The sequence below is a fragment of the Lytechinus pictus genome, chromosome 3, assembly GCF_037042905.1.
Source record: "Lytechinus pictus isolate F3 Inbred chromosome 3, Lp3.0, whole genome shotgun sequence".
NCBI classification, from domain to species: Eukaryota; Metazoa; Echinodermata; class Echinoidea; order Temnopleuroida; family Toxopneustidae; genus Lytechinus; species Lytechinus pictus.
The window spans coordinates 25,023,127-25,049,775 of record NC_087247.1 but is presented as its reverse complement, the minus strand read 5'-3'; the positions used below and the strand labels follow the sequence as shown (position 1 = coordinate 25,049,775).

The following is a 26,649-nucleotide window of genomic DNA, read 5'->3' as shown; positions in this document are numbered from 1 at the left end:
GTTAGATTTTTCGAGATTCTGTAGAGCACTTGTGACAGATTTTTCTTTAGATGTTGTAGGAGGTATTTATCTCGTAGAAATAGATCGTGAAATGTAGTAAGTAGGATAAATCTGTATGCACAAACTTAGTTTAGTGTTACTATAGAATTGTAGAATTATGTGGTAGCATAGATTTGCAAGACCCAATAGAAGGGGAAAACTAAAGTAAATCAATGCAAGAAAACGTTTTGTATAAGAAAAGAGATGCAAAATTTCAATAAATCCTTGCAACTTTAGGAAAATCTATATGTGAATGAACACAAGTCGTGTACTAATCAACAATTTATTCAATTTTTATTTCTGAGATTTCTTTGATGTTGATACATGTTAAATGAAGTGGGGTCTTCTGAAATGATTTGATCCTGCATTTTCATTTTTTCAGATATAATGCATGTTGTCTCTAAAGATGTTCATAGAGCCAGAATATATATATTTAGTATGCTTTATTTGAGTGTACATATTCATATTTACGTCACACTGAAATTTAGAAATAATCTCTAATTTCCAACGTGTCACCCATTTTGTTGACAGTAAATGGAGGTTGGGCTTGTTGGGGAGAATGGAGTGAATGTTCGGCAAGCTGCGGCAAGGGTATCAAGCAGCGTTACCGTGAGTGTACACACCCTCTCCCACTCAACGATGGAATGGAATGTACGGGGAGTAACATGGAGGAAGTACCCTGTGATGGGGTGGACTGTCCCAAAACAGATGTATTCGAATGTGAGTCAATCTTATCAAGTTCACCTCTTCTGTTCCATATTCTAGATTTATCGATTTCTAATATATGTAGTCAAATGTACCTTAGTAGGAATTGATAATTAAGTTAAAAATATGAATGTGAGTTGACTTTATGATGCACTTGTAATTTGTCACCCATAGAGGGCTTATTTTATCCTTATTCACCTCTGTGGTGTCGCCCTATCGTCTACAGTGTTCTTATCTATGGATGAATTCTTCCAGTAATCTCTCATAACCAAGATCCCAAATGGTTCTTGAATCTGCTGCTTGAAATGATGGATGAATACAACTTCATTATATTTACAAATTAGTGGACATGAATCAGTGATTTTGACCGAGTTCTACAGAAAAGCCGAGTAGTAGTTTATTTTCAACAGAATGTGACAATCTGCATGTTATTTTCTACTTGTGGTTGTAGTTTTCAGATTTTTAAAGTATCAAATCAAGAAACTTGCTATTCAGAAGAAATACCTTTTTGTAAATTTGTACCTTTCTATACTTAAAAGATTAATAAACAGAAAAGTGGTCACTATTCAGAGCAGTTCTAGCCAATCTCATGAGAAGCAATAAGAGTTAAAAATGCTCCACTGTATAATAAAAAAACAAACTTAAAAATAAAGGTAAAATTATGCTTGATTCTTATTAAACTGTGTGTTTTTCTCTCTCTCTTTTCAGTACCCAACTGGCCAGGTATATCAGTAAGAACCGGTCAGCGTGACCCATCTGGGGTAGCAGGTGGGGCCATAGATACCAACCTTGGCTGGAAGGAGTGGAGTAAATGGTCTTCATGTAGCCACAAAGGGCGCCGTCACAGGAGCAGAAAGTGCGAAAGTGCTATGCCACTTTACAAGCAATGCATGGGATGCGTGAAAGAGATCGACTGGTGCTATGAAAACGGTAAGTTTTATATATATATATAGTCAATGCCCCCTCCTCCAACAAAAGGGTCATCATAGATCATTTCCCTATAAAAAGTACAAAGAATTATGATCATGAATTCAGTTTATTCAAATTCAATTTATTATTTTTAGATGAAAAAAATGTAAGTGGTAGCACCTCAAGAAGATTATGCTTGTCGATCGATGCAAGGCGCTCTCTTTTAGAACCCCCTTCCCCCCTCCCCGGAATATATGAATGATTTAATTTATTTATTAAACTGTATCTGTGTGATTAGAAATGACCTTGTATATCTATGATACTTTTTCCTTCAAATTTTCTATCTTATTAGGGCAAAATTAGACTTTAATTTCCCTCAATCTAATAAGCGGTGTAACACATTTTCTGTTTGTATAGGACTATACTCTAATTATATACTAATAGTTTGCTGTAGCAGCAGATTAAACAAACTGTTTTCTCAAAGAAAATCTGACATTTTGTGAATTGTACCATGCGGTTAACTATACAGTTCAATAAATAGGGGAAGGCGGGGTAAGTTGAGCATAGGGGCAAGTTGAGCCACCACCCCCAGGCCAATAATGAATGAGTCAGACATTGCGGTGGTGTCATGTATTGATGACCCATTACATAACCATTTACCCCACCACATTGTTTTTGACTTTGAAACAAAAAGTACTTTTTTAGAGGGGAAAATACAAATTTTAGCCAAAAAAGTAAAAAAGGGTGTAAAATAGATCAGTGTTTTTTACCCACACACGTCTTTAAATATAATAAAGAAATAAGAACAATATTGTTAGTCCAGGTATGGATCTTCATTCTTGTCATAGTCTTTTACATGATGGATGCATAAGAAATGTGTGGATGTGAAAATATCGCATTAAGTTAGGACTGGGGTACTTTGAGCCAGCCAACATGGGGCAAGTTGAGCCATGGTAATTTGTATGGTAATGTATAATAAAAAAGAAATAAACCTTGAATAGCCATTGATATGCAGGCAGAAAGGTGCAAATTTACTTTTAGAGGATGTTTAGTATTTATAGAGAATTAGCAAGTGAAAAGACTTGAAATAAAAAATTGACATGCTGGTTCTTCCCACATACATTTTGTACATAGTTTTTGTGGCTCAACTTACCCCACAAGGAGGCACATCTTACCCCACAGATGGGGCAAGTTGAGCCATGTGACATCGGTTTTTTTCAAAGGTCACAATGAATTTCAGTGTGGGGTAGAAAGTTATATATAGGTTAAAAATATTTCCCAAGAATCAAATTTAAAGGAAAGATACCTATTTCTACAATATCATTAGTCATATCAATTCTAACATGCGAAATGCAAAAAGTGTCACAACTTACCCCGCCTTCCCCTATTGTATTGGACACTTGTTATCAATCCTCTGGTTTAGGGATGATAGACAATGCAGTGGGCTTCAGGAAAGCCAGAGATACCCTGTATTTGACACAGCTGATGAACTAAACTTTTGAAAACGTACCTTCATTCAAACCAAAGCACATATATCCATTACGTTATACATGTAGATATGAATAATGAGGGTATCTGAATATTATTTTGTTCTTCTCACTTATCCAGAGGATACACCAGCCTCTCCGTTCCAAGCTCCAGCTGTTCAGAGGCTTCAAGCCACACCCAACTGTCCCAACCAAGACGGAACCATGGAACCCCTCTACTTCTGTATTGTAGCCATCGTAGCAGCTGTAGCAGGGTCAATCATGTCACTCTCTGTATACATCTCGTGGCAGAAGAACAACAAAAGGCGGGATCAGACCCAGCTTGACTATGACGATGAGGAGGATGACTTTGGCGACATGGCACAGTACTCCGATTCTGAATACTCCTTTGATGGCAGTGAGTCTTCGCCGGCACATATCACCTCAAATCCAACAGAACTGGAAAATGAGAGATGAACTTGACAAATATCCTCTCTAGACTCTTTTTATATGTTTAATGATTTGAGTGTTCTCACGAGATATGGGGAAAGTGGACTCTTTTTCTTGTGCTGCATCTCAAGAAGCCGTTATCCTCCTTATGGAAGCAACTTCGACCTCATGACTTGATGCGCGTGACGATATTCTTGCACTTATTTATATATACATATATATATATTCTATTTTTCCCTTGTGAAGTTCAGCTGTATTCATTTGGTGTATTGTCCTATTTATGAATGTCAGTAACTGACACGTTTTTAAGCTTGAATTGTGAAATGGACGCAAAAACTCTTGTATCGCTTATTATTGTCGTTGACTGCCGAGGAGTGTTGGATATGTTTCAGTGGATTTAAGAGATAAGAGGACATGTGAAAAATCATCTATGCAAATTAACAAGGACATCGGCTTTGTGACATCAAGAGGAATCCAAACTGCTGGAAGAAACAATTTTACATCTCTTTATTTTCAACATTATTTAAAGCACTACATTTTATCAAAGAATATATTGGGCTTAAGTAATGGCATGGGTTTTATGTCTATCAGTATGAAAGAATTATTTAAAAAGCTAACACGGTCAATAGTCAGCTTATGCCATTATGTTGGAATCAAGCAATAAGCACTGTGGTTATATGTGGTTTTATATATTTGCATTTTTTTGTTCTTGTTTTAACGTGTAAATGAAAAATGTATCAATAAACTAGGAACATCAATCAGAACAAATAAAAAGCTTGTTATGTTGTATTCATTTTAATATGCTTCTCATTGCATTGTTGAGTTGATATATTCTCCATTGATTATCATGAAACATATGGCTTTATATGTTGTATATAAACTTTATTTATATGAGCAATATCATTAATATGCTGATATTGCATGTAATGTTTGTCTGTTACCAAATATTGTGGGCACAATTTTGGTCATTATCATATGAGTTGTTTAGTGTATTACAGTTATTTTCTTGGTTACTAATTTTGGCTTTTTCGTTGCTGAATTTTCCTCCTTAATTTCTGTGATAATTGTGGGAATAGCACTGTCAAGTATTTTTTTTATCTGATGACTACTACTACTCTGGCCCTTCATATTAGTATTAATTTGTATGAATACATTAACTTGATAAATGAATTGAAAATACTCTACAAATGATAATTACCTGTTACAAAAGTAAGTTATGCATAGTCTTAAAACTAATTATGTTTTTTATTTTTATTTATTAAAGTCCTAAGACTATTATGTCATCTATCAGTTTCAATTTCTTTAAGATATGTTCTTCATCTCACTATATCAATATGTCTTGATAATGCAGATGAAATTTTAAACTGTTATCTGTTTAAATTGTTGTAAGTGTACTCTATTGAATAACACAGCAATAAAGTTATATAGTTCAGCTCTTCAATTGATTTACTTCCATGATTGAGTTAAGGATTATTTTGTATTTTAGAAAACTGTTTTAACAGTGATTATTTTTAGTTTCAAACCTCAATTATGCATTTGGCAAATCCACCCACTCTTGAAATGATAAAACCAAGGGAAGATGTTATTATTATGTATTCAGTAATATTATAATTTAAGGGAAATTGAAATAAAATCATGATTGTATTAAAATTGTGTACAAACCCAGACAGCTATATATGGTATTTATATTATTGTAATATATATTGTAATGAATTGTATAGATTGCCTTGTATTAAATGCACATATCTTTGTACTAGGGTGATAATTATTAACGAGACTCTAAACAATGTGTTGTTGTTTGTCTCCAAAGATTGAATATTTTTTGTCATTTTGTATGTGTATATAATAACATGACACAGATATTGTGTTCACAAAAGTCATTTTTTGATGAATTGTATTGAAACCATTTGAAAAGGTTGGCATTTGAGCTTATATTTCACTTTTTGTGTCATGAAAGGTACTTAAAAATAGAACAAATTATGTAAAACATTTTTTTTCCATGGATTTGGATTGGGAAATTATTTGAAATGTCAAATTTTTCAACTAATATTTCTTCTTATGCATCTCACGACTGCTTTATGATTTTTTAAGTAATACACAAAATGATTGGATTTAGTATATATTTCATTTGCAAGCAACAAACAGCAGCTAAAGATATATGGTAAAGTCTCTCTCCTAAAGATTCACAGAGGTAGTATAATATCAATTTTCCAAACATATTGTTATAGCCGCTTTTCCCCGAAGGAGCTGGGTGAGGTAAATAAGATATTAAACATCGGATGTCAATTCATTTTCACTTATAAGTTGGGAGGCTATATTAACTACTAAAGTCTACAGGTACATATATAATTATTGCTTCGGATTGTGAATGAAGAAAATCAAATGCAGTAAATCAATTCCCCAGAGCTAAAAATTGTACTGAAATGGGAGCTTTTTTATATATATCTGTGGTATGTTTTGGAGATCTTTTATGAAAGATGTCTCTATTACTTTACAAGAGAAATATAAAGAGGATGATAGAATTTCTAATTGATCCTGGGAATGATGTTTAATTATGTTTCTGAAAAAGATGAATGTCCCCTGTATTAAAACTAATTTACTTATGCAAATGCGAAAAAATGTCTTGTTCTTGTGTACCAGTATTTTACCTCTTTTTAGTCAATAAAAGTGATATGCTCTTCTACACGATCTTTGAGTTGTCTGATGAATTATTGTGTAAGAATATCAATATTGACTGCTAACTAGGGTAACAAATCCTTGTTTCTCAAATCTTGAAATTGTGATATGTTCACAAGAATAAGAAATTAATGTGGCTATCAGTCGTCCTCACATTTTAAGAAATTTTGACAGGGCAAGAATAGACTACAAACAAAAGTTTAAAGATATCATTTTAATCAAATTTGAGATACAGGGGTATATTGCTCCGCCAAACTAACTCCTAAGATCTTGTAAAACAATCCAATTAACCCCACATCCCAGGGGAGGGGGGCACTTACATTGACGAGCGGATACCATGCGCGACCAAAAAAAATGTGTAAAAAGGATGTCGTTTTCAAGATAGGGCACGTTATAAGTCCATAACGTAATAAGGGTGTAAAAAACACTAAAATAATGAAAAAGGGTATCTATTTTGCTAGGGTAAAAAGACTATAATGTTCCATAAAGGATGTACTTTTTGCCCCAACAGTCAACACTACGTGTTTAGAGTCCGATTTGCGCGAGGTGTGGGAGGTGGGGCCCTATACCAAACCCAATGATGTAGGTAAAGGTAAAACCGACGTCCGTGACATATAACAATTAAAATATCGCTGAACTTGTTTAGAGGTTCAATTCAGGGAATACTTGCCAAGGGTCATGATCGTTTTGTTTCCAATACTTGTTAAGAATAGGGTTTCACATGCCAATACTGTTAATACTGCATTTTCAGAATATGGAAAATACTTGTTTAGGGTGCTTTTCGGGACCCCATGGTCGCGCATGGTATCCACTCGTCAATGAAAGTGCCCCTGGGCCTCACATTCACCATCAAACACACACCTATTTATTGTGTACATGAAATGCCCTATACAAGAAATATCAATCTTGTCATTGATGTCAATTGCAAGACAATACCAAACCATATGAAGAAGATTGTTTGCAAGATTGATTTATCCCTTAGTGTTGTGGGGCATCAACATGTATCAAAATTTGTTAATGCCACAGAGGTGGCAGGATCTCAGTAGCTTTTTACAATAGCTTGTACCTTAAATAAATAGTCCAAGTACATTAAACATGTGAATTGTTGATTGATAGCTGCCCTGTATTTCTCTGTTAGTCTCATCCCATTCGTAACCAGCAGGGGCGGATACAGGATTTTCCAAAAGGGGGGGCAAAATTTTCGGAGGAAAATTTTGACAAGCAAAAAAAAAAATGTTTTCAACCACAAAATAAGGATATTACGTACCCGAGAAAAAAAAAGGTCTTCAATTTCAAAAGAGGGGGCACACCTCTGTTTTAATGGCATTTTTACATTACAAATTTTAATTTTGCTTCTCAAAAGGGTGGGGGGGGGGGCAAGGACCGGCTGTGCCCCCCCTTGATCCGCCATAGGTGACCAGCCACCCCAAAACCAACAATAAATTGCCAGGGAATTAGGTTCTCTGTAGAGCCAGCATAATAATGTATATTTCAGCTAATTATTTTGCTTACCAAATTTGATTAGCACTTTTGTTCTTCTTTATGACAAATTTTAATGTAGAGTTAAATATAAAGAGACAAAATCTTTAGTTTGCAAATGAATGTTTGAGTGAACCTTGAACTTCAAACCTAAAAATAGCAGGGCCCGCTGGGAGAACAGTTTTCGGAACTGAAGTGGCTACCCTGGGTAAATATGCTGTTATTATTATCATTATTATTATTAAACCTTCCCGAGTTTCCCCCTCTTATTTTATGAATCTCCCACAGAATTTCTTCTGCATTCAATCAAATACTTGTATGGGTTATAAGTTTGACAAATTACATATAATTCGAAGCTTATGGGATGTGCTTCCTCAAACTCGTGAAAAAAATCACAAAATTCATTTTGGACCATTGCACGACTTAATGTTTGTTTTAGGGTGTTAGGTCACGCATGGTCTAAACTAAGTTCATCTACAACCATAGGCGGCGGAAGCGGGGGGATGGGGGGAGGGTCCTGTCCCCCCTAAATTTGAGGTGGGGGGACCGCCCCCCCCCCCCCCAATAAAAAAAAGGTTATCAACCTTTTTTTTTTGCTTATCAAAAAATGTTGGTGGCCCATGGTGGTATGAGACTCTCAACTGCTCGTTGACCAAGTGAATCTTAAAATACCATGACAACATGCATTTTGAGCATGTAAACACAACTATTGATTAAAATGGCTGTCAAAGATTTAATATTTCTACTGTGGGTTCGAAGAGCCGTGGACTATTTTCTTTTCTAAGTGGTATTCAAAGTGCAGACCCGTAGCAACGATTTTTTTTTATGGGGGGTGGGCTCTAAAAAGTGGACCTTTCGTCAGCATGCATTTTTCTCCTCAGGACTTGTGTATCTGACGCAAGATGGCAGTATTCAAAGCCTCCAAAACAGCCGGGTGCACTAAGTACTGACGGAAAAAAAATCACAGCCCATATCGGGATCTAGCGGATTCAGCTTTTCCCAATAGGGGGGGGGGGGTATTTTAATCCACATTTTCCCCGATTATCCGCGAAAAACCAAAGGGTGAAATTTTAAGAACATCTTAACTTTTTTGTTACAATCAAGATAAGATATCTCTAAAGCATAAATAAACAATGGAAGCGCGAGCTAAAAATGCTTGACATTTCAGTCTAAAAACAAGAACTACTTCTCAATAAACAAATTAAAACGAGTTGAAGCACGAGTCCGAGTTAAAAGTTTTGATAAAGTGACCCGAAAGGGAACATGGTAAGCACTGTAGAGACATCATGAAGAATATAAGGTGACTGTATGAGAACGCGAAGCGCAAGTGAATGGGGGCGATTATAGACCTAAAAAACGGGACATTATAAGCAACTTTGTACTCAATTCAATTCAATTCTTTATTCCATTTCCATTCAAAACATAATACAAAGTAGTATAAATCAGGTACAATTTTACAGACGAGCATTCTTACTTTGTAAATTAATAGGAAGAGTATCTCACTAAACAAAGCGAATGCAAAGCGCTGAAAATATTTGATAGTATGCCTACTAATCTGAAAAGGGGTAATTTCATAGACTGTTTATGGGATTTTGGGAAGAGGATACGTATCTTGCTAGTCAAATAATGCGAGCGCGTAGCGCGAGCTAAAAAAATCATATTCACCACTTTTTCTGGAATATAGCTTACCCCTGGAAGTTAGGAAAGCACCATCCGTAAACAACTTTAAATCAAAGCTCAAAACGCATCTATTCAATTAATAACAAGCATTTTAGGAGTCCTTTAAAGTGCAGTAGAATATATATATTTCATGGATTAGTTTTTGCGCTATATAAATTTATATATAATTTTCTTCTTTATAAATGAATGGGATGCGTATCTCGCTGAAATGAAATGATGAGATTGCGAGCAGAATCATTTGTTCATGTTGACTTGAAAATGGGATATTTTAAGTCCCATATCCTCTTGAGCAGATTATTACGTCACAAAAGGCAATATGAGCGCGAAACGCAAGGGATTTCTTTTTTACTTTCTCTTCCCCTTTTTTCTTCACTTTCTTAACTTTTTTCTTTCTCTCCTCCTCTCCTGAACCAGCCTGTAATATACAACTTGCTGGGAAGTGACTCTCCCTTCTGGGGCCATAATCATAAAAATGTATACAACATGTATATTGCATTTTACTTTTAAAATGATTCAAACTGTTTAGTGGTGTTACATCTTATTCTTAATGTCATTACCTCTGCACGAAAGCAGAAATAAGATCTTTGGACAATCTTCTTTCAAATTAGGGGAGACCGGGGTTAGTTGGAACGCGGGGTAAGTTGAAACATTGTAATTTTCTTTAACGTCTTTAAATAAATTTCTGCAATACTGCCCTCAATTTATTGTCATTATCAGCAGCCATCCACCATATTACAGACAACACATGTGCAACAAGCCTGGTGAAGTTAAAAAGGAATTTTTGTTTTTTGATCTTCTGAGTAATTTTTTCTCTTTCAGAAATGTTTGATTATCTCAGAGAAGTTTATAGATCAAGTTGGCCAGTTTGGGGGTATAATAGACACTTATACCAAGCTACAAAATGAGGTCATTAATATACCATGGTGAAGTCCATTTTTGTGCTGTAAGCTTATAAACGTCAAATAGGCCTCCAGGGTTAGTTTTATGAATAAAACATTTAATATGGGGAAAAAAATATATAAAGTATTTCACACTCTTCTGAACACGTATTGTATACCATGCTTGTTTTGTTAATCAGTTAGGTCTGAATGTGCATTTAAGGCCTATTGTAGGCCCCTAATGCAATATTTACCCTTATCAATCTGGGGGGGGGTCAATTTGAGCCCCCCCCCCCTCGAGAATTTTTGTTCACTACGCCGTCGCGTGAATTTTTTTGTCTACACTGCTTACTGACTTTTTACTTTCAAGTCTTGCGCATCGATTAAGACCAAATTTGCGATGCCTGTGTGCGCGGTTTCGAAATTATGCAACATTTACGTGCATAAACGTGATTCCATGTACAAGGTCAATGCAAATTGTGTTTTTCAACCAAAAGTAAAAAATGTATGATTATTTTTTACTTTTGTTGGTTCAAATAGATTTATTTTATGCTATTTATGATCGCAAAAGAGTCCCGACAAAGCTCATCGGAAAAAACAAAGGTTCGAAAAAACAAAAATACAAATAAAAAAAAACAAAAAATACATAAGAAATAATATTTTTTGCAATTTTTGGTGGATATTTGTTATAAATGTGAAAATTGATACTCTCACCAAAAATTAGAGTTAGAGGCAAAAACATTAAAAAAAAAATTTAGGGCAAATTTCATAAGCTTATTTGCATAATTAATGAAAAAAATATAAACAATTAATTTTTGTCTTATAAATTTGATGCAGAAGTACATGGAATTGCTGATAGTACATGTAAAATCAAACGCACCCAATTATGCGGAATTCTACTACACTGTCTGCTTGCGTGAGTGGCTGTATAATAGAAAACATAAAGTTCAACGAATCCACACTTTAATATTTTGAACTTGAATAAAATAAAGCAAATAGGCTAAAACCATGTAATATTACAGCTTTAAGTAGTTTTAGTATAATTCTTAATTGACCATGCAGTGTTCCAACTTACCCCATACCATGTTCCAACTTACCCCGTATTGGAACGTTTGCGATGGTCTTGTTCAAGGTGGATTTTTTCAGTAACCATAATAGAGTTTAAAAATTTTATGGGGTACATTTGAAGCCCTTAGATATGTGCTTTAAGCTGATATATTGATTGTTTCTCGAATAAAATCTATTTGGATTTTACAGTCATTTTTGTCAAAAATGTTCCAACTAACCCCGGTCTCCCCTATAGTTTATATCTTTTTAAAATTTGATTATAGCAATAAGAGATGCAGTCCTCCCCCACTCTCCCTAAAATAAGTAGCTGCCACTTTAGACTCCGTTTTTTTGTTCATAGGCGGATCCAGAAGAAGGCCGAAGCGGCCGCCCCTCCCCTATCGGACGGTGTAAAAAAAAAAGGGGGAAAAGGGGAGGAGAAATAAGAAAAGGAGAAAAGGGGGAAATGAAGAATACAGCAAATTAAGAGGAAGAAGCTAATAAAATAGGGTGATGGAAAGAATTAGAAAATAAAAAGTCTTTGATTTCACGATTTAAAATAGATTTATAGATTGTTCCATTTTCAAATCGGGATATCAAATATGTTTTGTGCATATATATATTTTGTATATACTGAAATGAAAAAGTGACGTTTTAAAACTTGTTCGAAGAAAGAATTCATGAAGAGAATATGTATTATATTGCGTATCTCACTATTCAAAATACAAACTAGCAACGTCTGGGGATAAATTTTGATATTCAGACCACAACTCAGGGCATTTTATAGGGCGGGGGGGGGGGGGGGTCGAACTGAGCAACAATGTGTGTTATCTCTCATTGGCTTTGTATGTGTTACAAACGGCAACTCTTAAAATATACCTTCTGAGATAACTATTGCTATTGTCACATGCAGATGATAAATAAGCCAACATAATATCATTTGCATAGCTAGGGAAACTATAAAATGTTTCTCTTAACATGCTTAAGGAGAAGTGTATATACATGCTCTGCTAACTGCTAACATAACTCATAGTGTGTTATCACTCAAATGGGGGTAATGCTCAGTCCAATATCCAGTTAGAGGCACATCCGGCCCGTGCCCCCCCCCCCTTTTTGAGAGACACACAAACTATTTTTAGCATGCACATAGGACCTATGTCATGCATACGCATATGTGGACCTTTTATTATTTTTTTGCTTGTCAAATTATTTCTGGGACAAAATGACCTTTATTTTGTAGTGATTTTTTTTTTTTTTTTTTGGGGGGGGGGCTTGTTGAATTTTCTTGTAAAAAAGCCCTCTCTTTTTGAAAAAAAATTCAGGATCCGCCTTTTGTCAGGCAGGTATAGCCAGGGGGCTCTCTGGGTTCCGTGGAACCCCATCACCTGCCAACAGCCCCCCACTGGGCATTTTACCCGATATTACCCGGGTTGTAACAGGCAAGGGTGTCGATCGGTATTCTTGGTTGGGGGGGATGATTGACACAAATGTTCTTGTGGATGGGGATCTTTCAACATTACCCCCACTAAAATCACAAGTTAGGACATTTGGGAGTGGTTGATCTGCATGGTGTTCTTGCAGTGGCGTACCGTGAGTCACGGCATTGGGGGGGCACCAGCAAAATTTTTGAGTCACTTAGCAAGCGCGCGAAGCGCGCTCAGTTGCCAGGTATACTGACCTAATATAGGGACATTTTAAGGACAGTGCCATTAAACGGATATGTATCTCACTGCTCAAATAATGCGAGCGCAAAGCGCGAGCTGAAAATTTTTGGTATGCAGACCAAAAAAGGACATTATAAGAAAATTTTTGTTATCATGATACATACCTGTCTTGCTAAACAAACAATGCGAGCGCGAAGCGCGAGCTGAAATTTTTGTAAATATTGACCCCAAAGCCCCCCCGTAGTTACGCCACTGTGTTCTTGGAAATTCTTTCATTGTTGCAGTGTACTGTACTTATATAATTTTTTTCAAAATTCAATTTGTGTTACAAGTAAGCCTATTCTAAACTCATACGAAAGAAAAAATGACAAAAATTGTCTGGACCATGTACAAAGTGATCTGTTTATTGAACATGATGTATACAACTTCTCTTTTAAATCTAACCCGACTGGCATTATCTTTTTTCTTCTTAATGCATGATGATAAAATGCAGATTCGGACAAATTAAGACTACACTGTAGCACAGATTACAAACTGTGTGGCTTCTAGTGCGCCATCGGGCCCCGCATCGGGCTTACCGTCATTCCTTAGACGATTTTAACCATGGATTTTAACATGTTTTAAATGCTTTATAAGTGCATGAAACAAAAACAAACATAAAAACAATCAAAACTCAACTGTCATGTTATGATATTTCTCCCAACATTTTCTTGAACCATCAGTGTGTAATATCAGCTAATATATGTGTTAAAATGAAATTTACGTACCGCATGAGTGTGCTCATATAGAATGCAAAACTGTCATCCCTTTCCAAACTCAAAACAGATTTCTTTTTGCCAAAATAAGAAAAAATCAATCAAGTTTAGTTATTCAAGTCCATAACAATAACAAAAATAACATGGAAAAAAAACATCCGATGTTCATATCCGAAGATACGCTTTAGAGAGAAATGAATGATTATTCTTTCTGAAACCATTAATTGATTTCACTTATTAAAAAATTGTAAAAATATGATCATATTACCACTGGTGGGATGGAACACCCTATAAACAAAAGTTGTTTTTCGTCAGGGTCCTTTTATGTCATGTGTTAAAAAATATCATATACATAAACATTTCATTCTTTTTCATCTTGAACCTCCACCCATCTGTTTAAAAGTCCTGGAAAATAATGTTTTTATTTAATAACAATATACACAAATTGCGAGGGAAACAAACTGATTGATGGCATACTATAATCATCACTATAATCATCATGATCAAACTTTTCATTTTTTCATCATCATTATTATAAATTTTCTACCCTAAATTATTGGGGGGGGGGGATGATAATACAGGCCATCCCCCCCACTTGAAAAATTGAGGGGGATATATCCCCCCCATCCCCCCCGTGATCGACACCCATGGTAACAGGTAATAACGTAGTTATTACCACGGTAACACCAGTGGGTAGTAACGGGGAAATAGTAGACCAATCTTTCCCCGTTATTACCCGGACCCGATATTACTCCATTTACCCAATATTACCCAGTATGATGTAACCGATATTTCCAGTTATTTTCATGATATCACCACCTCATATTACTCTGTTTACCCAATATTACCCAATTAATGTCGGCTCATTAAAAAAAAATTAGTGTCATTAGGGTCATTGAAGCACATTTTTACAACTCCATACTCTAAGCCATATCATCTTATCCTATCCTAAAATCCTACATCCTAATCCTAATCCTATCCTACACCTATCCACCAAACCCTGTCATTTACTTCTATATATTGAGCGAGTTTACAACACTTGACAAATTATGGTTAACAATTATTCAACCCTAAAACATTTTTCTAAAATTAATGTCATGATTATGACTAATATGATATATAAACTACACATTTTTCTGAAAATTTTCTGGGTGGAATAATTGCATAAACATAAACACATTAATTATTACAGCTATATTAGCTAAAAATTTGGCCATTTATTGTAGTAATGAATATTCTAGCTAAAAATTTGGCCATTTATTGTAGTAATGAATATTCATGAGTAACTAATATTCCCAGTATTTTCCTGATATTACCATCTGATATTACTCCATTTACCCAATATTAATGGGTTCCGCATGGGTTGGAGGTCTCGTTTCCATCTGAGTCCTATCTGGGCACCATGTGGGTTCAAGTATATGTTTTCATCTGGGTTCCATGTGGGCCCATATGGGACCCAGATATCCCAGATAAGAACCGTATGTGATCCAGATACTTTGCTGTCTGGGAATGGAAGCGTTTCAACATTACCCATTACCCCTTATCAACCTGTTTGTAACTGGGTAAAATGTTGGTTTCATCAGGGTGATAACAGTAATTTTTTGGACTTTGAAAATTTCGCTGGGATTGCTGTAAGATTGCTCTTATATTACTAAAGTTTGCAAATGTTATAACCAATCAAAGTCATTCAACATTACCCTTATTACCCCTCATCACCCTGTTGTAACTAGGTAAATGTAGGTTTCATCAGGGTGATAACAGTAACAGGTATCAACAGGAATTATAATTTCGGTAATAACATGGTAATAACGGTAATATTTGGTGTTACTCAAATTTCCGGGTGATATTACCGGTAATAACCGGTAAAATTGGTAATCGGTAACAAATTGCCCAGTGGGGGCCAAAACAAGATGAGAAAAAGGGAATAAATAGGAAAGAAAGGAGAAAGGAGGGAAAATGGGGAACGACAAGAGGAAAATAATAAAGGAAGGAATAAAGGAAGTGCTACCACTCGCATCATCATTGCCTTCCTCACAATGTTCCTACATTTTCATTTTAAACAGTCCATCCCAACAAAAAAAGTTGATTTTAATAGAGAAAAATCCAACAAGCATAGCACTGAAAATTTCATCAAAATCGGAAGTAAAAAAAAAAAATTATTACATTTTTAGATTTTGCTTAATTTCACAAAAAAGTATATGCACATCCAGGTCGGTATGCAAATGAAGGAACTGATGATGACATCACTCACTCACTGTTTCTTTTGTATTTTTATTATATTCTAATTTCCTCCTCATTGTCCTGTGAAACAAAATTTTATTTCTCCCTGAACTTGTGGAATTACCATTGTTTAACATTTTATGGTTCAGCTAGTAAACTTGGTCCTTTTTGTCAAATCTTTACAAATTGAAATATTGTATAACTCAAACAATAAAAACTAAAGAAATAGTGAGTGATGGACATCATCATCGATTCTCTCATTTGCATGTGACTAAATATTGTGCATATATAACTATTTTGTGAAAAATAAGCGAAACTTTGAAATGTCATAACTTTCTAATTTTACATCCGATTTTCAGCATGATGCTTATCTGATTTTTCTCGGTTGATTCAAATCAACAGTAGTTTCTGAGGTGGACTTGACCTCTAACAAATTTCCATTATTTGAAATCTTGCGAAAGATATCATGTTTTCTGATTTTTTTTTATAGGAAGACATTCAGAATGTCATTTTTTTAGGTCAAAACCTCAATAAGCTCGCGCTTTGTATAAAAAAAAAATTGATAGGCCTACATATCTTGTTCTTTATCAAAAACGTGCTTAAACCGTCAGTTTTTTCAGATCGGAATACATGTTTACACACACACAAAATTGTCAGTTCCGTGCTTCATATGACTTGTGTTCGCACATACGGTCACTCCAACTAATAAAATATGCTCGCTCGTAAATTATTAAATGCATGTCGATGATGTCGGTCCAACTATAATAGTCATTAATTTATATGACACTCAAAATACAACAGCCATCGAAAATTATATTGTGATAGATGAGTATTACGTACGCGAAAAAACTTATACCTAGTCTGTGTCCGGACAATCGGATTTAAACAGCCATTTGAAAAAGTTAACAGCAAAGTTTCATTATATTTTTAGTGTAAAATCTTAGGCAATATTATATAGGCCTAGAAAAAAAGTTACAACTATCAAATTCATAGTTTGTTAGCAATCCAGAGACAAAAAAGATGGTTTCAAAATTTTAAAGTGTCCAGACACCCGACCCGATGACGTGGGGGGTGCCCCCAATTAAAATATTCAGTTGGTAGCTCAATATTAGCTATCGTCGATCCCCCACTGCTCGGATCGGACCGGGTTTACGCTACGGCCATAGCCATACTCACTAATCTATAGTGATTAGTAGGTCGGTGATTATAATTCATTACATAAGGCACTGAGATGTGATTCCATCTCTTTCATTTCTAATCTGACGTGTCAAAATGTATTTATGAGAATGGGTTTTTTTTTATTGCGAAATATATCAGTGGCACCGGCACGCAGCGCACGTATATATGCATTATGCATATAACCATAACGTATAATGTAAATGACGGCGCGGCTAGGTACAGGTCGAGCGAGCACGTGCGCACCTAGAACTCTATGACCTAGGTCGAGCGAGCACGTGCGCACACTGTATTGTTGTTACTAGTATTTTATTTTCTGTAAGAAGTATTCTCCCGAGTATTCTCTGCCAAAATTCAGTCGGTAAGTTGGTATTTGGAAATTTATCGGAGGGTATGGGACGGAAGGGGATATATGATGCGGCATTATCGTGGTTAATGTCACCAGTCCATTCATTGCCGTTTATTTCGTCAGCGGTGGTGACATCTTTCCACTCCCATTGACTTTGGTCTTTGTACACAACGATCGCACACACACCGACACACACAAGAGAGATGACAAATTTCACGATAAGGCCTATTGTTAGACCTAATTATAGTCACGTATTGTATTACCGGACACTATTATGTTATGATTCCGGACGCGCATATTACTGCGTTCTAAAACAAATTCGGAAATTTGTACTGTAACTTTAGACTTCCGCAATTCAATTTCACAGAGCAATACATAGCCTCCCTGATAGCAGAAACTGGTAAAAATGACGTCATAATTACGTCAGTTTAACGACGAGTGTCACGTCATTTTGACGTCGTAACATGACGTCTTATTGACGGGATCTTGCACCCGCGAATAACGTCATTATGACGTCGTATATTGACGTCTCCAAGAGTGACTACGACGTCTTAGCAACGTTTTTACAACGTTTTCCTGACCAGTATCAAGGGTCAGATTGACGTCGTGTATTGACGTGATTATGACGTATTCGAGAGTCAACAACGACGTCTTAATGACATCCGTGCAACGTGTTCCTGACCGGTTTTAGACGTCATATTGATGTAATTATGACGTCTTTAAAAGTCATCTACGACGTCTTAATGACAACTTTGCGACGTATTCCTGACCAGTTTCAGACGTCATATTGATGTAATTATGACGTCTTTATAAGTCAACTACGACGTCTGAATGACGACTTTGCAACATATTGCTGACTAGTAATAGACGTCATATTGACGTCGCATATTGAAATGAATATGACGTCTTTTGGAGTCAACTATGATATCTTAACGTATTCTGACGTGATAATGACCTAAACATTAAATTCTACATGCAATGTACATACACACATCACTTCAAAGACCTTGTCATTGAGGATTATCTATATTTGGTGAATACTGAGGTGGTCTGACAATGTCCAGCATTCCCAGTAACAATATAATGATCCTCCATGCCAGGGCCTTGCATAACTTGTCTTAGTCTCAAGAACATGACCCCCCCCCCGAAAAAGAATATATACAAAAATGGAAAACGAAATCAAATACATGTACGCATTTCAATTACGAAATCGTGGCAAATATTCTATTAATAAATAAAAGTTGCATAACATATTACCAGGAAAAAAAAAGGAATACAAAATGTTGAAAACTCTAAATAGATTGAAAAAAAAAACACTTTTCTATGAAAATGCAGTATTAGGGTCAAAGGAATGAAATTACAATGTTTTTTATACCAATACATACAATTGTACATGTATAAATACACATTAATACATAACAGAGGCATAATGATCTCCCAGAATAAAGCTTTTTCGTTGAAATTGTAATTAAATATACCTTCAACTTTAGACAACTATGTAATGTAGGTAAAAATATACTGTATGTAAAAAAAAAATACCCGAGTTGGAATAGTTTCAGGATTTATGGAAGCTCGCATTTGGGTGAAAGAATCATACATGTACATTAATTCTTATGAAATGTTTGGGTTGTATTACACTATCACTTAGGGCCAGGGGTAAAAGACAGTAGTTGCAGCAAACAATTATTTCTTCGGAAAGTCTTTTAAATTAAGGTTAATTGTCAAAATATTGTACATAATCTAGATCTGGGCCCTGTCTTACAAAGAGTTACGATTGATCCGATCAATCATAACTCTATGGAAATCCATCAGTGTCATAATTTTTTTCTACGAAAAATTTGCACAATGAGAAGCGCAGCGAATTTTTGAGAAAACAATGAATGCATGAACATACATCATAGCTAGAAAATATTTTGAACAAACATGCTTAATAGATGTTAACGTTGCTGACCGTCCATAGTTGCGATTGATCGGATCAATCATAACTCTTTGTAAGACGGGGCCCTGGTAAATTAATGTAAACTTGTATCTTTGTAAAATCATGAATTTTGATCTTAAAATCAATAATTCTGATGATCACTAACACAGAAAAGCATATGTGGGACAGGACAGTGTATTATGATTGATTTGAAAAATACCCGACATTTGATAGAATTACATGCTTATTTTGCTCATTTCTCAGCAATTACACATTTTCTTCCCGAGCTTTTTGGCACACATCTTTTATATATACATACACTTTGCTGGTAATTCTGTTGGATTCTGTTCGAACTCATTTTAAGATAGTTACTACTAGAGGTGCGCTATTAACTTAAGGCAACTATGTAATGTAGGAAAAAATATACTGTATGTAAAAAAAAAAATACCTGAGTTGCAAAGTTTTCAGGATTTATGGAAGCTTGCATTTGGGTGAAAGAATCATGCATCAATAAGTCTGATGAAAATAGTTTGTGGAACTGTTGTATTACACTATCACTTAGAAGGAAAAGACAGTAGTTGCAGCAAACAATTATTTCTTGAGAAAATCTATAAAATCAAAGTTAATTGTCAATATGTTGTACATAATCTACATCTGGTACATTAATGTAAACTTGTATCTTTGTAAAATCATGAATTTTTTAACTTAAAATCGATAATTCTGGTGATCGCTGTAAACACAGAAAAGCATATGTGGGACTGTGTATTATAATCGATTCGAAAAATACCTGACATTTGATAGAATTACATGCTTATTTTGCTCATTTCTCAGCAATTACGCATTTTCTTCCCTGCATGTAGCTACGTAGGCTTTTTATGTGAGCTGAGAGATTTCATACCAGATTTCCTTTGCTTGATAAAGTTCTTATGATAGTCTGTGTATCAGCATAGCATGTGTTCAGTGTTTTGAACCCACTGGAAATTGTGCATCATATCTTTATGTATGGAAGTCATTTTGCGTCTGCAGTCTCCATGGTTTTTTCAGGATCTATGTGTTGACTAGACCAGTCCCATATTGATATTTTCGTGCTGTGTCACTTTGGAAGGCCATCTCTAATTGGTTGACTGGTGAGTTGGCAGATGCACAGCCCATCCCACTTTTCAATTATATAATTACGTAATCTCTAACATGTCTAAGATATCCACCAGATCAAGAGGCCGCTTGCACTCGGCTAATGCATGTACACAATCCTCTGCTTCATCATTAACTGGATCTAAACAAAGCCCAGCATACCTAGATCATATTGATACAGTCGTTCAAAGAGCGGTGGCCGTGGCAATGGAACGCGAGAGACAAAAACTCAATGATGACATGGATAAGCGTGAAAATAAATTGCGTGAAATTCTTGATGAAAAGCTCACTAGTCTACACGTTCTTGAAATATCTATCGATACTAAATTGAAGCAACTCCGTGATTTTGAAAAATCGGTTTCTGATAACATGACTAACACCATAATGCTTTGTCAAATAGGCTTGACCACATCGAGCAGTACTCCTGTCGCAATAATATCCGTATCCGTATGAGATTGTTTGAAATGTAGCAAAGCAGATTGGTATCGATCTTACTCCATGTGACATTGATCGATCCCATCACCTTTGCCGACCAACTAGCAGTCATGATGTTCAACCCAAAGGATCATACCCCGGCCCTGTAATGCCAACTTAGCAGCTCCACCAATCAATGTGAAATTCACTTCATACAGGCCGAAACAAACGATGATGAAAAATAGAGGAAAATGAAAATGCTCAGGAACAGATGACTGAGTGCAGGCAGGCAAGGCAGTTCAGGTGGGATGAAAATTTATTGGCAGGACACCTTCCGTTTCAAATTACAGCATCTGCAAAAATAACAGAAGAGGAGAAACATAAAAACTTTTTCTACATAAACTATTTATTAATCTTCATTAAAAACTAGATGGTTTCAATATTAATTTCCAATTTATTTTAAATGATTAAAAAACGATGTGGGGTTTGTTACATATTTTATACTTCAAATATTAACATGTTAAGTCAAGTCGGGGGGGGGGGGCATGATGCCCTCAAGACCTTTAACCATCTCTGTATAAGGAAGGAAATTTTAGAATCAATTTATTTGACACATAAAACATATTATTTTTTTATAATTACAATTTTAATTCATGCCTTTTTTATGTGTTTTAAATGGTTATGGGGTAACCAGGACTGTCAGGACCGAGAATTCGAACTTCGAGGCTGAAATACAGCCATTCCCTATGCCTGATTTGGCTTAAATTCAGGTCAAGGATCAATTAAATATATATTTTGCAAAAAAAATCTGACAAATTTTGAGGTGGAATTAGTTTTCTGGCATCGCGAGATCGACCAATGCAAAATTTTATTAGCGCCAATTTACCATCTAAACTTGTCATTGAAATTAGAACGTCCAAACCGATCTAGTACCAGTACTAGCACAATGAATCAATCAGCTATGCATGTGAACCAATTCTGTATTTCTTGCATACGTACGTCACTCGAGTTAAAGTTCTTGTCATTGCGTTATATAGCGTGGGAATTGTAAGAAAGTGATCCTTCAAAATTTTTACCTTCCAACAATTAACATTTTTAAGCCTTTGTATGCATTTAGAGTACAAAAGCTTACAAATTGGACAAATTAAATGTTTGCCCCAAAATTATTGTGGGAAGGGTGGATTTTCTAGGGAAATCCATCTTAGTGTACAAAGTTCTACAGGCAACAGAGACTTGTCTAGGCTCCGTGAATGAAAATACAATGAAAAAATATCACAGAGTCCTCGAAGTACAGTCAGGACCATTAACAGATTATAAGGTGCCCCGAGTTTGTGCACACCCAAATCTGCGTGATTCTGATAATAGAGATTCCCAATGATCCCCCCCCCCCAAAAAAAAAGGCTTTACATCTGAAATAGCCTTCTAACTTACCTACTGCCCGATGCCTCCTATCATGTAGGGCAGCAACGAAGGATCTCCACTCCTGGCATCCAGCGATTCTTGGCCTTCTTCTGGAAACTCCCCAAGGCCAGGTAATATTCACTGACTTCATCTCCTCCTCAACTCCTCATGTGTGACACCGAGACAGGTGGTTTTGTGTCTCCCTCTCTTTCTCCTGAAATGTCAAACAGATCTATTCATTAAAAATCTTACTCAAAATGGTGCTTTTGGTAGAAAAATAATGAATATAGGGCATTTCATGTGACGGCCTTAACCCTTATTAAACTGGGGGGGGGGGGGTCAATTTGACCCCCCCCCTCAACAAATTTCATCACTACGCTGTCGCACAAAAAATTTTGATCGCGCCGCTCACTGACTTTTTACTTTCAAGTCTCGCGCAAATTTTGAGACCAAATTGGCGACACCCGGGTACGCGGTTACGACATTACGCAACATTATGTAAGTGCATGTCAGACCCAAAATTGCTCATAAACATGATTTCATGTACAAATCCAATGCAAATTGTGTATTTAGCCAAAATTCATAAATTTATCATTATTTCTACTTTTACTGATTAAACTTAATTAATTTTGCCTTGTTTATGATTAGAATTAAGTCTAGAACGATTTCCATCGAAAATACTTGTAATAAAAAACAAAATGTAAAAAAACAAAGAAATACATGATTAAAAAAAAAATAAAATACATAAGAAATCGGTCTTGGTACCAGATTTTTTTTCATTCACAATTGTTAGGAATGCTATAAAGAATATTTTCACCCAAAAAATAGCATTCTAGGAGCTTTTAGTGAATCAGAGCAAAAAGTATGATTTCATGAATAAATTAGCTTAATTAATTCATATAAAATAAAAAAATATGAATTCAGTGAAATTTACCAATGCAACTACGTAGATTACGTCATTCTCTACCATCATGCAAATTTTCGTTGTGATCGTGCAATCCACGGCCGAGATCTTATAAGGGGGGGGGGGCAATAATACCCCCCCCCCCCCGGGAATGACAAGAATCAAAATACCCCGGTAGATTTAGGATTAAAAAAATTGTCAGTACGGTATATCATCGAGGATCTACAAAGTAGGATGGGGGGTCGGGTGTCCGGACACTTTATATTTTTGAAGCCTTCTTTTTTGTCTTTGGATTACACTAAAAATACGAATTCAATAGTTGTAATCATCTTCTATTTTGTTCTCTATAATATTTCCTAAAAATTTTTACTAAACATTTATGAAACTTCGCTTGTAAATTTTTCCAAATGACTTTCTAAAGCTGATCGTCCGGACACACAACCTGTCCGGACACACAACAACTGGGTATACATGATGTAGATCTGGTACAGTTACATAAACTGAACTTTGTGAAATCTTGAAATCTACGCTGAAAAATGTTCAAACTGAAGATCACCAACACAGATAAGAGCACGTGGGACAATTATTATTGCTCTGATTAATGTCGGCCCGGCCCGACGCTTGCCTTGGCTCGAGTTGACCCGAATCCTGTGCTTTTTTTGCTTATTTCGCAGCAATCACACAATTTCTTCCAGAATCCTGGCTTTGGCACATAGCCTACCGGTATATTATTTATAATCTATAGACAGACACTGTGGTGGTCATTTCATTGGATTCTGTACGAACTCATTTTGATATCGTTACCACAACTGGCATTTACCTTAAAGTGTGCACTGTGTCTGTGCAGACTTGGGCCCTGAGCCCACCAGCGCAGCCTGTCCTATTCAGCATGCCGGCGCTCGGGGCAGCCACCCCGGCCGGGCAGTGTCAGTGCACGAAATCTAAAGCCAAAGGCAAGCCGCGCTCCGAAAAGAAAATCTTAGAAGATGGTTATCTAACTTACTGTTTGGTCTCCTGCGAATGCCTTCGAAGTCGTTATCCAAATCTGAACCGCGTTCTTAAAGTAGTAGAACTATTATTAACGGCCATCTTCGTCGCACTTAATTCTCGATCCAAAATTAGGCTGCAACATTTAACGGCGAAAAACGGGCGCATTCCTTTTTCAAATTAAATGGTTGCGACTGCGCCAGTTGCATGCAGTGCAGCGCGCATGCGCAGGCTCGACGCCCGGCGGCGAATTAATTCTGCGGATCATTAATTTTTTATAGGGGGGGGGGTGAGCTAACTAGATAGGGGGTTTGCATGACACCACTTGCGAAAAAAAAGTTTTAAAATAGATACAAACTTCTTTGACATATAAAGCTTCCTCTAGTTTGGTTTGGTTGGCAACCAGTTAAGAAATGATTATTTTTGCCACTGCTTTTGAAACTTTTTTTCTTTGAAGAATTATATACTTTACCTAAAATAAAAAAAATTCTGTACTATTTTTTTTTAGTTTTACTTTTCCTTTTATAAGTAGAAATAGCCTTGCTAACATGGCAAGGTTGAAAAAATGGCAAAATAGTATGTGGCTTTGAAATTAAACTTGTAAATTTCCTCGTCGTTGATTGGTAAAATTTGATGTCATAATCACGTCGTAATGTGGTCATATGAAAACGCAAATTTCTTTGTCGTTGTTTGGTAAATAAATGATGTCATAATCACGTCATAATGTGGTCATATAAAAATGCAAATTCATTTGTTGCAGATTGGTCGATAAATGACGTCGTAATCACGTAATAATCTGGTCATATAAGAAAGCAAATTTACTTGTCGTAAATTGGTCAGTAAATGACGTCGTAATCACGTCATAATCTGGCCATATAAGCGAGCAAATTTACTTGTCGTAAATTGGTCAGTAAATGACGTCGAAATCACGTCATAATCTGGTCAAATAAAAATGCAAATGAAAGTTGCCATTCTAAGTCGTCAAAATGACGTTGTAAGAACGTCATAAATACGACGACATGAATACGTTAATGACGTCATTACGACCGTGTCTGCTATCAGGGCTAGGCCTAGAAGTAGAACAAGATTGCATAAACAAGGCGAAAAATCAATTTTTTACCTAATTATCTATAAGACTAGTCTAAATGATAGAAAATGCTTAAAATATCATATAACATAGTTTTGTATTAACAAATGAGATATTTTCTAACGGAAATATGGGCCTGATTTGCCGAATTTCAATCTCGTCCACTCTTTCGATCGAATGATCAGATGATGAGGTGTGGTCACTGTGGTGTATTGACTATTGTGGATGTGGGTGATCGTCGACGGCTAGTTCTCAAGCCAAGGTAACCGTGCGCGAGGTTTACCGTGAGTAGAGCCGTCGATCGGCAGCGCATCGATAGAACTTGAGTTGATGAGCGTTACGATACGAACGCGAGCATATTATTATTGGAAAGTGCCATGGAACATGCAGCTAACACTACAGTAGAGGCGCACGGCCAATATGGGAGACTCTCTCCAATAGGGGAGACAATCTCCCACATTGGAGACTTGCTTTGCAAAAGGACAAAAGAAAAAACACCAACAAAAACATGATTTTTTTCCACCCAAAATTTTGTTTCACTGAGGTCAAAAGCCCATTTGTTTTGTGTGTGATTGACAACAAAAATCCTTATCAAAACAAAAGTAGACGGTGAATTTTTAAAGTAGAGGGTGAAAAGGGGTAATTTTCCATGAGGAATCTGCTTATCACATTTTTATTTGCCGCCAAGCTAATCCTTTTGCAGCAAATGTAAACAAAGGAAATTGATCTCCAAAACTGGAGACTGTCTCTGAAATTGGATACCCAAATTCTTTACAAAAGTCTCTGATATTGGAGATAATCTCCCACATTGGAGACAGTCTCCAATATTGGCCGTGCGCCTCTACTGGCTAACAAGACAAAATAAAATAAGTTATCAAACACGAATTTATTACCAACAATACATCTGCTCAGATTCGATATAAAAAAGCAAATAATACTAGAATTTACTCATGATATGATATAAGAAGAAAAAAATCACAAAAATTTGTTCTTACATCATTATAATCAAGGATATCTTTACCCGTCCGGCGCGCGTCCGGAATCATGATGTAATTTGTCGCGCACGAAAATAATTGTTTTTCGTGGAGGGGTACGCGGCAAGTGCGATGCAAAGAAAATGGTTGGTAAATATAAAATAATTTTATCATATTCATAATTTTCATAATATTTGGAATAGCAAGTTTGAGTTTTTCTTGATTTTATTTCCTCTAGTTGTCATTTTTAAAGCACTAAAATAAAGGTGTCCGGCAATAGGATACACTGCCATATGATGCTGAATCGATGATAGCGCGGAATTTAATTATTCACTAGTCC

The 26,649-nt window shown here is 35.9% G+C and overlaps 1 protein-coding gene and 1 long non-coding RNA gene across 2 annotated transcripts in view; one reads left to right on the top strand and one right to left on the bottom strand.

Annotated features, from left to right (window-relative positions):
* LOC129255756 (semaphorin-5B-like) overlaps window positions 1–6,252 on the top strand; it is a 35,423-nt gene extending 29,171 nt beyond the window's left edge. Inside the window, exons 13-15 of the mRNA XM_064095934.1 lie at window positions 571–759; window positions 1,453–1,674; window positions 3,262–6,252. Coding sequence (XP_063952004.1) covers window positions 571–759; window positions 1,453–1,674; window positions 3,262–3,596 — 746 coding nt within the window. The 3' untranslated portion in view covers window positions 3,597–6,252. The remainder of the gene's footprint in view (window positions 1–570; window positions 760–1,452; window positions 1,675–3,261) is intronic.
* Window positions 6,253–19,844: 13,592 nt separating this feature from the next.
* On the bottom strand, window positions 19,845–24,486 carry LOC135153094 (uncharacterized). Its single transcript, XR_010293002.1, has 3 exons — window positions 24,265–24,486; window positions 22,388–22,571; window positions 19,845–21,309 (listed from the first exon to the last, which is right to left on the bottom strand). It is a non-coding gene; the product is annotated as an uncharacterized LOC135153094 (long non-coding RNA).
* Window positions 24,487–26,649: the final 2,163 nt, after the last annotated feature.